This window comes from Panulirus ornatus, chromosome 55, assembly GCF_036320965.1.
Source record: "Panulirus ornatus isolate Po-2019 chromosome 55, ASM3632096v1, whole genome shotgun sequence".
Lineage (NCBI taxonomy): Eukaryota > Metazoa > Arthropoda > Malacostraca > Decapoda > Palinuridae > Panulirus > Panulirus ornatus.
The window spans coordinates 16,338,173-16,355,668 of NC_092278.1; the positions used below are offsets into that span (position 1 = coordinate 16,338,173).

General features: G+C 38.1%; 2 protein-coding genes across 6 annotated transcripts in view; one reads left to right on the top strand and one right to left on the bottom strand.

The window, feature by feature from the left end:
- The window catches only part of LOC139765475 (uncharacterized), a 105,816-nt gene that overhangs the window by 1,965 nt on the left and 86,355 nt on the right, over positions 1–17,496 (top strand). The window lies entirely within an intron of this gene.
- Positions 2,532–13,774, bottom strand: LOC139765476 (uncharacterized). Of its 5 annotated transcripts, none has more exons than XR_011716666.1 (3): positions 13,482–13,774; positions 10,804–11,003; positions 2,532–3,797 (listed from the first exon to the last, which is right to left on the bottom strand). XR_011716666.1 is itself a non-coding variant. In XM_071692873.1 (3 exons), exon 3 carries the CDS (start codon positions 8,774–8,776, stop codon positions 7,613–7,615), a length of 1,164 nt encoding a protein of 387 aa, XP_071548974.1. In that variant the 5' UTR covers positions 8,777–8,789; positions 10,804–10,995; positions 13,482–13,773; the 3' UTR covers positions 7,596–7,612. The 5 variants fall into 5 exon arrangements, 4 of the variants coding, with proteins under 4 accessions (XP_071548974.1, XP_071548973.1, XP_071548975.1 ...); XM_071692873.1 differs by lacking the exon at positions 2,532–3,797 and adding an exon at positions 7,596–8,789 and having other exon boundaries at positions 10,804–10,995; positions 13,482–13,773; XM_071692872.1 differs by lacking the exon at positions 2,532–3,797 and adding an exon at positions 7,596–8,789 and having other exon boundaries at positions 13,482–13,773.

The window sequence follows — 17,496 nt, forward strand, 5'->3', positions numbered from 1 at the left end:
TTTGGGACTGATAACAGAGTTAAACAGATAGTTTGAAAAAAATCAAATCACTTTAGCAAAATAGGGTCCAGAACAAACTGTGCCTTTGAGGCAAAATCCTCACTTGACTCCCTCCTCTGCTCCGGAATTTAGAAAGTGAAAATGCAAATAGAGGAGCTTTTTCCAGCTGACTGCTACCAACCCTCTTCATTGCCTTTTATGACAAAGTATGTGGGTAGTATTCCTTCTCCCCCATACCCCCATTTGCAAAATATGTTCAGGTAGGACATCAGCAAGGCAGCGGGTTTGGATGGTATTGCAGTAGAATTTATAAAAAAAAAAAAAAGGGGGGGGTGACTGTATTGTTGACTGGTTGGTAAGGTTATTTAATGTATGTATGACTCATGGTGAAGTGCCTGAGGATTAGCGAAATGCTTGCATAGTGCCATTGTACAAAGGCAAAGGGGATAAAAGTGAGTGCTCAAATTACAGAGGTATAAGCTTGTTGAGTATTCCTGGGAAATTTTATGGGAGGGTATTGATTAAGAGGGTGAAGGCATGTACATAGCATCAGATTGGGGAAGAGCATGGTCGTTTCAGAAGTGGTAGAGGATTTGTGGATCAGGTGTTTGCATTAAAGAATGTATGCGAGAAATACTTGGAAAAGCAAATGGATTTGTATGTAGCATTTATGGATCTGGAGAAGGCATATGATGGAGTTGATAGAGATGCTCTGTGGAAGGTATTAAGAATATATGGTGTGGGAGACAAGTTGTTAGAAGCAGTGAAAAGTTTTTATTGAGGATGTAAGGCATGTGTACGAGTAGGAAGAGAGGAAAGTGATTGGTTCTCGGTGAATGTTGGTTTGCAGCAGGGGTGCGTGATGTCTCCATGGTTGTTTAATTTGTTTATGGATGGGGTTGTTAGGGAGGTGAATGCAAGAGTTTTGGAAAGGGGGGCAAGTATGCAGTCTGTTGTGGATGAGAGAGCTTGGGAATTGAGTCGGTTGTTGCTCACTGATGATACAGCGCTGGTGGCTGATTCATGTGAGAAACTGCAGAAGCTGGTGACTGAGTTTGGTAAAGTGTGTGAAAGAAGAAAGCTGAGAGTGAATGTGAATAAGAGCAAGGTTATTAGGTACAGTGTGGTTGAGGGACAAGTCAATTGGGAGGTAAGTTTGAATGGAGAAAAACTGGAGGAAGTGAAGTGTTTGATATCTGGGGGTGGATTTGGCAACAGATGGAACCATGGAAGCAGAAGTGAACCATAGGGTGGAGGAGGGGGTGAAAGTTCTGGGAGTGTTGAAAAATGTATGGAAGTCGAGAATGTTATCTTGGAAAGCAAAAATGGGTATGTTTGAAGGAATATTGGTTCAACAAAGTTATATGGTTGCGAGGTGTGGGCTATAGATGGAGTTGTGCAGAGGAGGGTGGATGTGCTGGAAAAGAGATGTTTGAGGACAATATGTGGTGTGAGGGGGTTTGATCGAATAAGTAATGAAAGGGTAAGAGAGATGTGTGGTAATAAAAAGAGTGTGGATGAGAGAGCAGAAGAGGATGTTTTGAAATGGTTTGGTCACATGGAGAGAATAAGTGAGGAAAGATTGCCAAAAAACAGTATATGTGTTAGAGATGGAGGGAACGAGAAGTAGGAAACCAAGTTGGAGGTGGAAAGATGGAGTGAAAAAGATTCTGTGTGATTGGGGCCTGAACATGCAGGAGGGTGAAAGGCGTGCAAGGAATAGAGTGAATTGGAACGATGTGGTATACCAGGGTCGACATGCTGTCGGTGGATTGAACCAGGGCATGTGAAGCGTCTGGGATAAACCATGGAAAGTTTTGTGGGGCCTGGATTTGGAAAGGGAGCTGTGGTTTTGGTGCATTATACATGACAGCTAGAGACTGAGTGTGAACGAATGTGGCCTTTGTTGTCTTTTCCTAGCGCAACCTCGTGCACATGCGGGGGGAGGGGGTTGTCATTTCATGTGTGGCAGGGTGGCGACGGGAATGAATAAGGGCAGACAGTATGAATTATGTACATGTATGTATGTGTCTGTATGTGTATATACATGTATACATTGAGATGTATAGGTATGTATATGTGCATGTGTGGACGTGTCTGTATATATGTGTATGTGGGTGGGTTGGGCCATTCTTTTGTCTGTTTCCTCGTGCTACCTCGCTAACGCGGGAGACAGTGACAAAGTATAATAAAAAAGAATGAAATAAGGACATCAGCTTAGAACACTCACAATTGTATTGGTGTAACACTCTTGTTTTCCTTTGAATGACAAGAAAAAAAGGGAGTAAACTAGCTAAATGTTATTTACATCTTTCAAAGATACGGATGACAATATTTTATTTTCTAGCAATTCTTCAGTGTCTTTCACTCTTTAAAAGCTCTTAAACATAATATCATGTAAAGAAAAGCTGCAATGCCACCACACAATTAAAATACATATGTGAAAATTCCATTTTAGTGTAACACTGACAGAAACATGATACTAACTACATCAAATTTAAATTCACTACCAAGGAAAGGATAAAAAAATATTTATGTATTTAAAATAACCTTTGTTCACACAATTACAAATTTGTAACCTTTACTTTTTCTGAAAAATTAAATTATGGATGTGGCTTACTTTTACCCATACTTTTCAGCAGTTACTAAATGGAAAAAATCTTTACACAAATCTTTTAGTGCTATTTTTACATTTTGGGAATCTGAATGTCTAATATTGATAGTCATTTCCAAACAAAATACAAGGATCATAAAGATGTGTTTCAGAGTTTAGCTCCTGTGAGTGGGAAAAGCGAACTACTGATATGACCTTTCATATGCTTGAGTACATTCAGAATTACACTTGCATCCAGAGAAATAATTCGTCTGTAACAGTCAGGTACTAATTGGACATTTTAATTTCATTACAAATTTATTGAAAGGAAAAGCAAACAGCAAGTCAATAACAAAATCAAAATTTACCATTTTCATGGCAAAACATATAAATTTTTGTAAAGTTCTTGTCCTTCATAAGAAATGAAATCCCCTTATGTTCAATCAACATTCATTTCAGTGTATCAGCCACTATATAATCCATATATAAATTATTCATATTTCATTCTAAATATTAATATGGATACTAAATGCATTCTAAAATCCAATAACATGATCTAGATAAAATGACAAATGACATTACGTAAACAAGAGAGCAAATCATTATACCCAAAAAGTGTGGAAATTGTGCATGGTGTACCACATTATTTCAAATGCAAAAAACAAAAAAGTTACAACATAACTTCAAAATCAATTATTGTCAAGCACTGAAGAATATATGTATGTAGCATGACTTCCAATGAAGAAATCACATTGCTACCAACAGTGTGAATAAAAATAACTTTCACAAAGAAAAAGATTCGGTGATTTATTTTTAAGCTTTTCTGTAAATGAGTTGGATGTCTTAATTAATATATGGCCAATGCTCTCTACTATTAGTAATAGGTAGCACCCTAAATCGCCAACCAATTCAAAATGGGAATAACTTGAATTATTCAGTACTTTATATTAATAATATTATCCACTCACAATGCATTGGCAGTGATTACAATTTAAAGTTTAAGATTTAATATATATATATATATATATATATATATATATATATATATATATATATATATATATATATGCTTAAGGTAACACCATGAGTGAAAAGTCACCCTTTATGAGGCTGTATCACAGACTACACTCTCGTCAGTAATCTTCTCAATCCAAAGAAGTCTACATTTACCTTCACCGGAATGTGTGGAGAGAGAGGTCATTATCTGGAAGGACAAAAATGGGTATGTATGAAGATATTGTAGTCCCAACAGTACTACATGGATGCTAGGCATGGGCTGTAGGTGAGGATGTGCGAGAAGGGTGGATGTAATGGAAGTGAAATATTTGAGTAATATATGATGTGAAGTGGTTTGACTGAGTAATGAAGGGTAAGATAAATATGTGGTGATAAGAAGAGTGGTTGAGAGAGCAAAAGAGGGTGTATGAAAATGGTTTGGACATATGGAGAGAATGAGTGAGGAAAGATTGACAAAGAGCATATATGTGTCAGTAGTGGAGGGAACAAGTAGAACAGGGAGACCAAATTGGAGATGGAAGGATGGAGTGAAAAAGATTTTCAGTAATTGAGGCCTGAACATAGCAGGAGGGTGAAGTGTACATGGGATAGTGAAATGGAACGATGTGGTATACTGGGATTGGCATGCTGTCCTTGGAATGAACCAGATGTGAAGCAGCTGGAGTAAAGCATAGAAAGGTCTATGGGGCCTGACTGTGAATAGGGAGCTGTGCTTTTGGTGCATTACATGTGACAGCTAGAAAATGGATGTGGCCTTTCTTTTTGTTCCTAGTGCTACCTTGCTGACGTGTGAAACGGTGATCAAGTATGAAAGAAAAAAAGACATTTTCATCCTTGATCACTGTTATTGCCTTAGCGATGTAGTGCCAGGAACAAATGAAGAAAGGCCACATCCACTCATTTCTGTTCTCTGTTTTATTTTATTATTATTATCTTCACTCCAGGATCCTTTTAGAGGCTCCTGCAGCCCAAGGCTGCACTACTTCTAGTATTAAGAAAACGTGAACTCCTTTGAAGAGAAGCTCTTTGACAAGATTGTGTTTCAATGATACAGCCTTGCCAAAGGTGCATTTTGCTAGCAATGTAACCTCAAGTAGGCAGGGTCCAGTATCACCTATGTTTATATTTTCTCAAACTTGATCGCCATTTCCCACATCAGCAAGGTAGTGCTAGTGCCAGAAACAGATGGAAAATGGCTACATTTGCTCATATACATTCTTTAGCTGTCTGTTTAATGCACCGAAACTGGGGAATACCTAAGTTAAGAAGACTTTGGTTTCAGTACATTATACATAACATCTATAAAGTGGAGGGAACCAAATGACACTACCGTTCATTTGTTCCATGTGCTATCTCGCTAAGGTGGGAGATGCAATTGGGTAAATGAAAGTATATATATATATATATATATATATATATATATATATATATATATATATATATTTTTTTTTTTTTTTTTTTTTTTTATACTTTGTCGCTGTCTCCCGCGTTTGCGAGGTAGCGCAAGGAAACAGACGAAAGAAATGGCCCCACCCCCCCCCCCCCCCCCATACACATGTACATACACACGTCCACACACGCAAATATACATACCTACACAGCTTTCCATGGTTTACCCCAGACGCTTCACATGCCTTGATTCACTCCACTGACAGCACGTCAACCCCTGTATACCACATCGCTCCAATTCACTCTATTCCTTGCCCTCCTTGCACCCTCCTGCATGTTCAGGCCCCGATCACACAAAATCTTTTTCACTCCATCTTTCCACCTCCAATTTGGTCTCCCTCTTCTCCTCGTTCCCTCCACCTCCGACACATATATCCTCTTGGTCAATCTTTCCTCACTCATTCTCTCCATGTGCCCAAACCATTTCAAAACACCCTCTTCTGCTCTCTCAACCACGCTCTTTTTATTTCCACACATCTCTCTTACCCTTACGTTACTTACTCGATCAAACCACCTCACACCACACATTGTCCTCAAACATCTCATTTCCAGCACATCCATCCTCCTGCGCACAACTCTATCCATAGCCCACGCCTCGCAACCATACAACATTGTTGGAACCACTATTCCTTCAAACATACCCATTTTTGCTTTCCGAGATAATGTTCTCGACTTCCACACATTTTTCAAGGCTCCCAAAATTTTCGCCCCCTCCCCCACCCTATGATCCACTTCCGCTTCCATGGTTCCATCCGCTGACAGATCCACTCCCAGATATCTAAAACACTTCACTTCCTCCAGTTTTTCTCCATTCAAACTCACCTCCCAATTGACTTGACCCTCAACCCTACTGTACCTAATAACCTTGCTCTTATTCACATTTACTCTTAACTTTCTTCTTCCACACACTTTACCAAACTCAGTCACCAGCTTCTGCAGTTTCTCACATGAATCAGCCACCAGCGCTGTATCATCAGCGAACAACAACTGACTCACTTCCCAAGCTCTCTCATCCCCAACAGACTTCATACTTGCCCCTCTTTCCAGGACTCTTGCATTTACCTCCCTAACAACCCCATCCATAAACAAATTAAACAACCATGGAGACATCACACACCCCTGCCGCAAACCTACATTCACTGAGAACCAATCACTTTCCTCTCTTCCTACACGTACACATGCCTTACATCCTCGATAAAAACTTTTCACTGCTTCTAACAACTTGCCTCCCACACCATATATTCTTAATACCTTCCACAGAGCATCTCTATCAACTCTATCATATGCCTTCTCCAGATCCATAAATGCTACATACAAATCCATTTGCTTTTCTAAGTATTTCTCACATACATTCTTCAAAGCAAACACCTGATCCACACATCCTCTACCACTTCTGAAACCGCACTGCTCTTCCCCAATCTGATGCTCTGTACATGCCTTCACCCTCTCAATCAATACCCTCCCATATAATTTACCAGGAATACTCAACAAACTTATACCTCTGTAATTTGAGCACTCACTCTTATCCCCTTTGCCTTTGTACAATGGCACTATGCACGCATTCCGCCAATCCTCAGGCACCTCACCATGAGTCATACATACATTAAATAACCTCACCAACCAGTCAACAATACAGTCACCCCCTTTTTTAATAAATTCCACTGCAATACCATCCAAACCTGCTGCCTTGCCGGCTTTCATCTTCCGCAAAGCTTTTACTACCTCTTCTCTGTTTACCAAATCATTTTCCCTAACCCTCTCACTTTGCACACCACCTCGACCAAAACACCCTATATCTGCCACTCTGTCATCAGACACATTCAACAAACCTTCAAAATACTCATTCCATCTCCTTCTCACATCACCACTACTTGTTATCACCTCCCCATTTACGCCCTTCACTGAAGTTCCCATTTGCTCCCTTGACTTACGCACCCTATTTACCTCCTTCCAGAACATCTTTTTATTCTCCCTGCTGAGAGGTGCAACTGGAGGGATGTCTGATCATTATCTTGTGGAGGCTAAGGTGAAGATTAGTATGGGTTTTCAGAAAAGAGGAGTGAATGTTGGGGTGAAGAAGGTGGTGAGAGTAAGTGAGCTTGGGAAGGAGACCTGTGTGGGGAAGTACCAGGAGAGACTGTGTACAGAATGGAAAAAGGTGAGAACAATGGAAGTAAGGGGAGTGGGGGAGGAATGGGATGTATTTAGGGAGTCAGTGATGGATTGCGCCAAAGATGCTTGTGGCATGAGAAGAGTGGGAGGTGGGTTGATTAGAAAGGGTAGTGAGTGGTGGGATGAAGAAGTAAGAGTATTAGTGAAAGAGAAGAGAGAGGCATTTGGACGATTTTTGCAGGGAAAAAATGCAATTGAGTGGGAGAAGTATAAAAGAAAGAGACAGGAGGTCAAGAGAAAGGTGCAAGAGGTGAAAAAAAGGGCAAATGAGAGTTGGGGTGAGAGACTATCAGTAAATATATATATATATATATATATATATATATATATATCAAATGTTCTGAGCTTTATCAGTAACTTGTTAGAAAGTTTTATACATACTCAGTTACCAAGTCTACTAAAGACATCTGTTTTTAATGGTATCTTTTCTTCACTCACAATTTCACCAGTCTTTTTATTCACTTTCACAATTTTTTTCACATATTTTTTGCCTGAAGGACTAGATGATGATGTGGCTGGTGCTGAGACTACAGTCCTCCCTGGTGATGACATTTTCTTTAAAGTTACAGGTGATGTCTTTACTTTCAACTGACTGGAAGATGTGCTACTGCATATTGCAGGTTTAGTGGACAGTTTTGCTTTTCGAGCCTCCTCAGTCTCTTTAGCAAATATTCCAGCACTGGTGCATGAACTACTTGATGGGCTGCATTGGATTCCTAATCTGCTCTTAACACCTGTTGTAGTGTCAGCATTCATAGTTGCAACCTTATTTCCTCCTGGAATATTTAAAATCTTCTTCCTGATAAAACCAGGTTTTTCAAAACTTTCTTTTGATGAATATTTCAAAATTCCTTGATATTCCAGAGGTTTACCTGGACTATGTTCACGTTCCACAGCACTTCCATTTGTGTTATCGTCTTTGTTACCTAATCGACCAAAGACTGATGCTGGTGACTTTTTGCTACTTTCAACGCTAGCAGCAGCACGAATGATATCCTTACCATGCATAGTGATTGTGATCTTAGGATTCTCATTTGTTGTGCTTGTTACAGAGTTATCACCTAATCTGTTAAATACTGAACTTCTTTTGTTAGTATTAGGTGAGTCATCATCTTCAATTGACCTTTTGATACCACTACCCAAACGTGATGACAAGCTTTGTGACAGGTTAGAGCTGCTGTTCGGTGGGGAAGGAGGTCCATCTTTACGAACATAATGCTCTAACATTCGAGATGCAGGTGTGCTTTTCTTATTTGGAGGAGGTGCACATGTATCATACTGAGAAATGGGAGATGGTGATGCCTGCAGGACTCTCTGACGAGACAACTGACCAGAGAAAACTTTGGCATGCTTTAATATTGCTATTACATCACCCATAACAGTAATGCCCATATCCCGCAAGTACTCCCTATTCAAATCCATGAGCATGTCTTGTTTTATGCGATTATCTGTAAATATAATTGCATAATTAGTTGCCTCTCCAGCTGGGATTCCTGCTTCAGTGAAGAATTTCAACCAAGCTGATGTATCACTAATGGACGACATCTTCCCAGTTATCCTGTGAATAGGAAATTCATTTAATAGTAATAAACTGTACAGCTGTGTATTGAATTAACTATATAAGCAGTCTCGAGCACATCATATGTAGTAATTCCCATTATATGTCTAAGAAGTCCCCATTATATGTCTAAGAAGTCCTGAAGAGAAATACATTTCTTCAACATTCTTTCTTGTTAGACTGTAAACTCTGTTTGTCCTGACTTTTGGACAGACCTCATGCCATAATGTGTTAGAAGTTGTAGGATTTTTGTTTATGATCCTATCTTGACAGTTCATGCAATGCTCAACTGCAGTCTCTATCACTGAGGCAGGAAGCTATGATGAACTAGCATTTTAAAAGTTACTCATTTGGTGGTGACATCTCTAAGTTGAACACTGCAGGTATTTCAGACCCTACCCAAAGAGAGCAGGACAAAAACCCTCCTGAAGGTACATTATAAGGGGGTTTCCGACACATGAGATAATACATTTGATAAGGGACAGCAGCAGAAGACCTGGGTCACTCCTTAAATCTGTTCGGTAGAGTGCAGGATGATGAGGATATAGTAACAAACTGCAGAGTTGTCTTGGATGAATGAACTGATATCTCACAATATGCCAGGGCCTTGCCAATGTACAGTAAAATGACCCACACGCATATCCTGTATGTAAAGTACCTTAACTTTGTTTCCAGGGAAAGTTATTGATGTTTCTCACATAAGACCTTTTTAGCAACTTAGATGCTGAAAACTAGGTGCTCTCCAGATTTTTTTTCTAAGGCAAGTCAGATAGGGTACCAAAAGGGTATAAAGTTGGGGTAGCTTTCTCAAGGATGATCAAGGAATTGTAAATATTTTGAATGTTGCATAAGGGAAGTAATACCAGATTTATGCAACTTTTAAATTGTCAAAATGAATTAAAAAATGTTGCAGAGGTTTTTTTTTTTGCCGCTGTCTCCCGCGTTTGCGAGGTAGCGCAAGGAAACAGACGAAAGAAATGGCCCAACCCACCCCCATACACAAGTATATACATACGTCCACACACGCAAATATACATACCTACACAGATTTCCATGGTTTACCCCAGACGCTTCACATGCCTTGATTCAATCCACTGACAGCACGTCAACCCCGGTATACCACATCGCTCCAAATCACTCTACTCCTTGCCCTCCTTTCACCCTCCTGCATGTTCAGGCCCCGATCACACAAAATCTTTTTCACTCCATCTTTCCACCTCCAATTTGGTCTCCCTCTTCTTCTCATTCCCTCCACCTCCGACACATATATTCTCTTGGTCAATCTTTCCTCACTCATTCTCTCCATGTGCCTGAACCATTTCAAAACACCCTCTTCTGCTCTCTCAACCATGCTCTTTTTATTTCCACACATCTCTCTTACCCTTACGTTACTTACTCGATCAAACCACCTCACACCATATATTGTCCTCAAACATCTCATTTCCAGCACATCCATCCTCCTGCGCACAACTCTATCCATAGCCCACGCCTCGCAACCATACAAGGTGAAATCGCATTTTAAGGAAGATTATAAATTTCCCTGAATAATTATGTCAAATACTGTTTTGGTATTCTGTGAAGGAGAATTAAGTAATTACTTTAAGGAAGATCATAAATATCCCTGGATTATAATGTTGCAATAATGATTGAATTTTGTGAAGGAGAATTAGATAATTAGTTTGGACCTATAAAGATGACAATGTTCTGCAAGGGAATCTTTACAGTAATGCTTTACTCAGAACAAAACCAAAAAAGTAAGCATACCATCAATGAACACAACCAGCAACAAACTTGGACTAAAATCTGTTTGAACAACAGGATTTATGACCAAAAGTTAACAAACTCTATATTCATTATTTAGGTATGAAGGGCGATGATATGGGAAACATTCCTAGCGCCTTTCATCAGATTAATTCATCTAATGAAGCCCATTTAAGTGAAATAACTTTTTCCGTTGTATTAGTTTATTATGTTAGATTACATTTATCTCATATTTATCAAGACTTTTACTAACCTGAATTCGAGAAGTAGAGGAAAAACTGTAGCTGAAACTCATAGGAAGCCACTTCCTGATAATGGTGTGCTTGTTCACACAAGGATTCTGCTACATAACCAGTGAAGTAATCCCGTTTTTTCCATTAACAAGTCAGCCTTCTTATTCTTTTCCAATACAATCCTTGAACCTCAATTCCCAGGATCACAGTTCCTGAAATACTGTACAAGTTTTATTAGAGCAAGTTATAAGTGACTTGTAACCGGTCTTTTAGATCTTCAATGTCTTAAAATGTCAAAATTTCTAATTGCATAACAAATTTCAATCCTCATATATGCCAGCAAATCCTTCAAAGTAAATATTATAAAAACTTGAATCATTATAGAAGACAAAACATTATGTATCATATGATGCCATTTAACTTCAAGAATAATTTGCCATACCTTAAACAAACGACCAGGATTGAGTGAAGAGTTACCCATTTATGAACATAAAATGTAAAATATATGATTTGAGAATTCCTCCTTGAAATGTACTTAAAAGTATAAACTGATAAGTCAAATTTTGCATTATTTCTTTTAGAATTCATGAATGTAATATAAAAGATGCAGTAGGAAAAAATTACTCTTGTAACTAATGTGGGACATGTAGAATATTAGGATATACATGCATCTAAAACTCGTGTTTTTTCTTTCTCTTATGTTTTACCTTGTATTCACCCTTTCCTTAAATGCCTCGCCTTCTGTCATAGCAATAACATACAGTAACTTGGAAATAAAGTCCAACTGACTACGTTTTCTAAGTGAAACATCTTCAAATAATTTTCAATATCCTTATATAATTAATTACATTATGAACCTACACAAATTTAATTTTTTAACCATCAATGTCATCATGTTATAGTTATTATTATTGGAATGAGGGACAAACAGTGGTCTGAAAAGGATATGGTGGTCGTCATCATTAGTTGAAATTTGATGATCGTGTGGAAAAAAATCGATGAGCATAATCAGGATTCCTTTACTGTTCCTTGATTGGAAAGTAGTGTAATGCCCCAGTATAAATAAATGGTGAGACCTTGCTTAGATACTGAAGGTGCAGTCAGGAGTCATATCAAGAAACTCAACATAATATTGTGGCTGTCTGATGTAGAGTTACAGGACAACTACCTAGACTGAAGAACTTAACTTATCCAGAAAGACTGAGGAATTTGAAATGGCCGAGGATAAGATAAAGACTACTGGAAGCAGACATGTTAAGAATTATACAGTGATTCATGGCCAGTATGACAAAGATGTATGTGACATAGTCCTGTTTTGAAGATTCAGCAGATTATACAGGAAGAAGTCTCATATTTTACCCCACGGTTAGCTAATACAAGATGAAAGGAATCCTTTGCCTAGAGAACAGTGAATATATGGAAAACTCTTCCACAATTGTAACAGCTGAAATTCCAAATTTCTTTAGAAATAAATTATACACATTGGGCTGGATTAGATATAATGTATGACAACTTCAGAATGACACATCCTGAAAAAACCTATAGGATGCAGACAAATGAAGTCTGTAATTATTCATATCTATAAGTAGTGAAAAACAAGCTTTAGGAAATTACTACTGTACTTACTGACTCGCTGTATTTTATAACATAAAATGAGGCTGCAGTAGTAAACACAAGATAATACAAGACTAATTCCAATTAAATTATTTAAAATGCATAAAAAAATCAACTGTCCATGAAACCAACACCTATTCTCTGTTAGTCAAAATTATATTAATTTTCAATATTCTGGTCAAAATATATCGGTCACTGTCATGAAATGAAAATAATCATCAGCACGAGACAAATGTAATGCTGGCGAAGTTTTGGTGACTTTAACTCATAGGTGAGGTTTTTATGGGGTCTGTTGGTATTGCTAAATTGCATTACCTATTTCTACAGTCATTCCACATTTTCCCAAAAGTGCGTAACCAGTTTTACCTTATTTGATATCGTTAAAGTAATTATATGCCCCAAAGCACGCTCTGCAACTATATATCATCATAATCTCTGGACATCACACAAGCACTACAGAACACAATCGATCACTGTTTAGATTGAGCCACGACATGGAGTGAAACTGTTACCAATTATTATTCTATAAATTCACTAGATCTCTGTAAAATACTAAACCGTGATGAAGCATGTGATCATGCCTTGAACAGCAAGGAACCACATGAACCCTAGGGAAAGGGTTATGCCTGACCTGTGTCAAGCCATGGGGGTTAGGAATCCCGATACTGCAAAATCAACTTGCAGAACAAGTGCATGACTAAACTTGCTTGCTGGTCCATCTCTTGAAGATGGGATTGCAGTTTATGGTAATGGAGTTGGACATTCTTTTTTTCTTAGACTTTTTATATCAATAACTCGCTCCATGGATGTCTTTGTTGTTGAAAACAATGAACCTCTTGGAAAAGCATGCCATGAGCTCCTCACTCTTGCTTTGTTCGCACTGAATATTAATGATACACTTTCAGGTGATCATCCTGACTTATATAATTGCAAACTACTTTAATGCACACCTTTCTTACACAGTCATCACCAACGTGAAGTAATAAAATCATCTCTCTTTGGGTTCCATGAGTGTTCAATTTGTTTCATATTTAAACAAGATCACCAAACACAGACTTCTTATTTACAAAGGTGGTATCATTACCTTTTCAAGTTGGTTTGCCAAGCTTGTATATAATTATAAATGACGGCATCAAAAACAGAAGAGACAGGCTATTTACGGCCCAGGCTGCCGTCCATCTCCCTACCCCCGGGACGCCATAACAACACTGTGTTCGATTGCTTGTAAAGTCACTATAGAATACTATAGAAAACTCCGGTTGGGAAATTCCATACCATTCGTTATCGAATTGTTTTACAAGCATTAATACAGAGTATTTCATAATCAAATCCGCCAGTTAGGAGCCATGGCAACTAATACTGAAACAGGACAGCAAACGGACATTGTCGCCTCGGTTCAGTCACCGATGTACCAGCCATCCCTTTGATGTTTAATCTTTGTCCCATGATTTTGCCGTTAGAAATAAAGTCTGTTGAATAACGTTCTTTTCTGGGTGGTGGGGGCAGCAAATTAAAGGAAGTTTACGCCATGTAAATCGTAAATCATAGTTTCAAAGTATATTGTTAGAAGTTATACAAAATGGTTGTGATCCATCAGATATATGAATTAAAATGTGGAATTGCAATTTTTTTTTTTACACGTTGGTATTGTAATATTGAGACTGGTAGATTGTAGAATATATTACTGAAGATATATGTAAGTCATCTTGCACATAATCATAGTGTCCCTCATTTTCTCCTGCCTGAGCCACACTTGTAAAATTAAGACCACCATTAATGAGGTGTACCACATGGATCAGCTTGACTTTGTTGTTAGTGGCTTTTAACTTTCCTTGGGAATAGAATTAGACTTAAGTGCGGAACAGGTAGGATTATCTCGGAGTTCAGCAATGTGAATACTTGTATAGACTCCGGAAGAGCAAAATACCAGCCAAATACCCATGAAAGACAACTGAACTTTGAGTTATCTTGATTCATTCTTACGTGTCAGTGGCTCCAGGTGCACCAAGGTGTGTACCTAAGCATTTAAAAAGTGAGGAGCACTTTGAAGGCACTTGCGTCTCGCGTGAATTTGGTGAAATAATAATTAGAATTACTTTTCCGGTATATTCTCATTGCCTTACTAATTTTAAAGTTTTTTTTTTTCATTAACCATATTGTGCACCTTCTAGTTCTTACAGTTATTTCCTACAACCGACAGTTGTCTTCTTTGGTGTAAGAAAAAAAGTGAATGTCTTATATTTACTGTGTCTACTGAATGTGAACTGTGACAGTGTTTGCTTTAAAAAGTTTAGGTTTACCACATACGGGGGATGGCCGGGTATACACAAGGCACAGAGGACAGGATAGGTCACGAAGGCAGTTTGGGAGGCAGAGGTGTCCTAGGTGTTAAGAAACTCTGCTAATAGGTGCTTCTGGGGGGCTAGGCCACCAAGCATATTTCTCTAGGAGCTAGTTGCTCAGGCGAGGTCACATTGCCGTGACCTGACATTACGGCGGGTTCACCGTCAGTCAGGTGACCTGACTTTACGGCAGGTGACACACTTTTTTGGAGCGAAGTTATGTCGCTGCAATAATTCCATCCTGATGTGATGAAATGCTGAAAAAAAAAATGATACATCTGTTCAGTTTTCATATAGATACTGGTATTTTTTTTCTTCCATAACCACTTGTTCATTACAGTGAATACATTTTCATATGTGAAATCTGGCCAGAAGTGGCATGCTGTGTCTGCTCACAGATAATTCTATTCCCACTTATCTCAAAGTGTGGACATAATGATCAGATGGATGGAAAGACGCATTATTTAGATTGAAATTGGCCTTTATCTGTGTGACGTCAACATTTTTAAACTCGAGCAATTGGATCGATTATCCATTCTCGAGTCGCCTCCACTGTGAATTATTGTGAGGTCATAATGTAATATTAGTTACCTGAGAAAACAATAGAAAAAAGGACTGATAAGAAAGGTTTCTCGTCTGCTGTACTTGCCTTCAGGATAATCCTTGGTCTTGATACAAAAATGAGTATGGGATTGTGTATATATTAGTGTTGAACTCTGTTCTCATGTACATAGAGTGGATGAAGTGCATACAGGCAAGCACCACTTGTTATAATGTATACTGCCAAATTTAGGTGTCTAAACCCAACCATGCACGTTGGCAAAGAGTAGGGTTACCCAATTATCTAAGGTTAGGATTTAAAACTTTAAGGGATTTGGTTAAAATTTCATGTCCTTCCTGCCTTAAGTTCTTTTTCATATGTTGTAATTATTGATTAAACATTTCATGGCATTCAACCATGTGCTTATTTGTTTTTTCAGTATCGGAAAAAGTTTATGCCTATTAAGGTAATATGTACTTGCCCATACATGATCCATAGGCTGTTTATCTTGTTGCCCATGAACTGATTTTTTTCATCAAACTCATGATATCAATTTCAAGTTGGATTAATTTCTCGGCTACTACAGATTTCCCCAAGGACTTGGTTATTAGTACACCCGTCCTGCAGTTCCCCTTTAATGGACAAGTGTTACCTGTTGTTTGTTAGTCTGAGGGGTACATGGGGGTGATGCAAGTACTGGCAACATGGCAGAGCTTTATATTACATATTAATGAAGTTATATTGATAGTTATGTGATTTTTTACACATGGGTTTTACTGTTAAAATCTGAACAAAATTTTAGATTGCTATTGACTAGCTCAGACATGTCGCACATCTGTCTGTTGCTGACAATATTACTGTAAGTAAAAGAAAGTAATAAAAGTGCAGATATACTTTATATTTTAGATTTTGTTACACTGAGATCCCTGTGGGAACCTATTATTTACAATGTGCGGTTTTACATGCTTTGTACCATGGCAAAATGGTGTTGCATACAATAATTGTACAAGAACTTCATTCACATCTCTTGTGCATTTTAAAAGTACAGGAATGTTATCACATCTTGTAAGTCATCACTGCAACCATTTCCTGCTACAGCTGCCTTTTTTGTGACATTTTATACAATGCAGCCTCATTCATATTTGGCTTACAGCATTCTTTTTGCATGAAGCTAAAACCATTCTTTGTCAGACTGCAAAACTTGTAATTCCTTTTTCACAGAGACCAGATTTTCTTTGAAAATTTTATCTGTAGATTTGAGTAGCACCATTTCACATACTACGTCCATTCTTGCAAATATCACGTTTTTTTTTTTTTTGACTGTGCCATTTCTCTCGTTTGTTATTTTCGGTATTAAAACAAAAACGGTGCTTCCCTCAATATTAGTTATATAGTATCATTTCATGGTTATTTATTTATTTATTTTTATTTATTTTGCTTTGTTGCTGTCTCCCGCGTTAGCAAGGTAGCGCAAGGAAACAGACGAAAGAATGGCCCAACCCACCCCCATACACATGTATATACATACACGTCCACACATGCAAATATACATACCTATACATCTCAGTGTACACATATATATACACACACAGACATATACATATATACACTTGTACATAATTCGTACCGTCTGCCTTTATTTATTCCCATCGCCACCTCGCCACACATGGATTAACAATTCCCTCCCCCTCGTGTGCGAGGTAGCGCTAGGAAAAGACAACAAAGGCCCCATTCGTTCACACTCAGCCTCTAGCTGTCATGTAATAATGCACCGAAACCAGCAATAAAAAATTAACAGCTTACATGGGAAGATGCAAATATACATTAATGTACAATAATATATGGATAAACCTGACATATTTTCTATATTCAATACCCCACTTCCTACACTTTAAGCATAGCTGTGCATACAAAATCGTTTTTGAACTTTTCCATTATTGTACACATATTCAGTATACATCCTATAAAATTAAACAAGAATGCAAAAAAATGTATGTGCTACAACAATATCTATTTCTTTACAGTGAATACAACTAACTGAATTTGTAAAATCTGGCCAGAAGTGGCATGTACCTGCTTGCAAAAAATTTTCTACCCACTTATATCAGAATGTGGACATCATGGACAGATGGACGGAAAGATGGAGGCATGGATATGAGAACAAAATAATATATTGAGGTTCTGGTAAAAAAAAAAAAAAAAAGGGCACATATTTG

Excerpts from the sequence above, each read along its gene's own strand:
- LOC139765476 (XM_071692873.1), bottom strand. The coding sequence starts at position 8,776 with ATGTCGTCCATTAGTGATACATCAGCTTGGTTGAAATTCTTCACTGAA.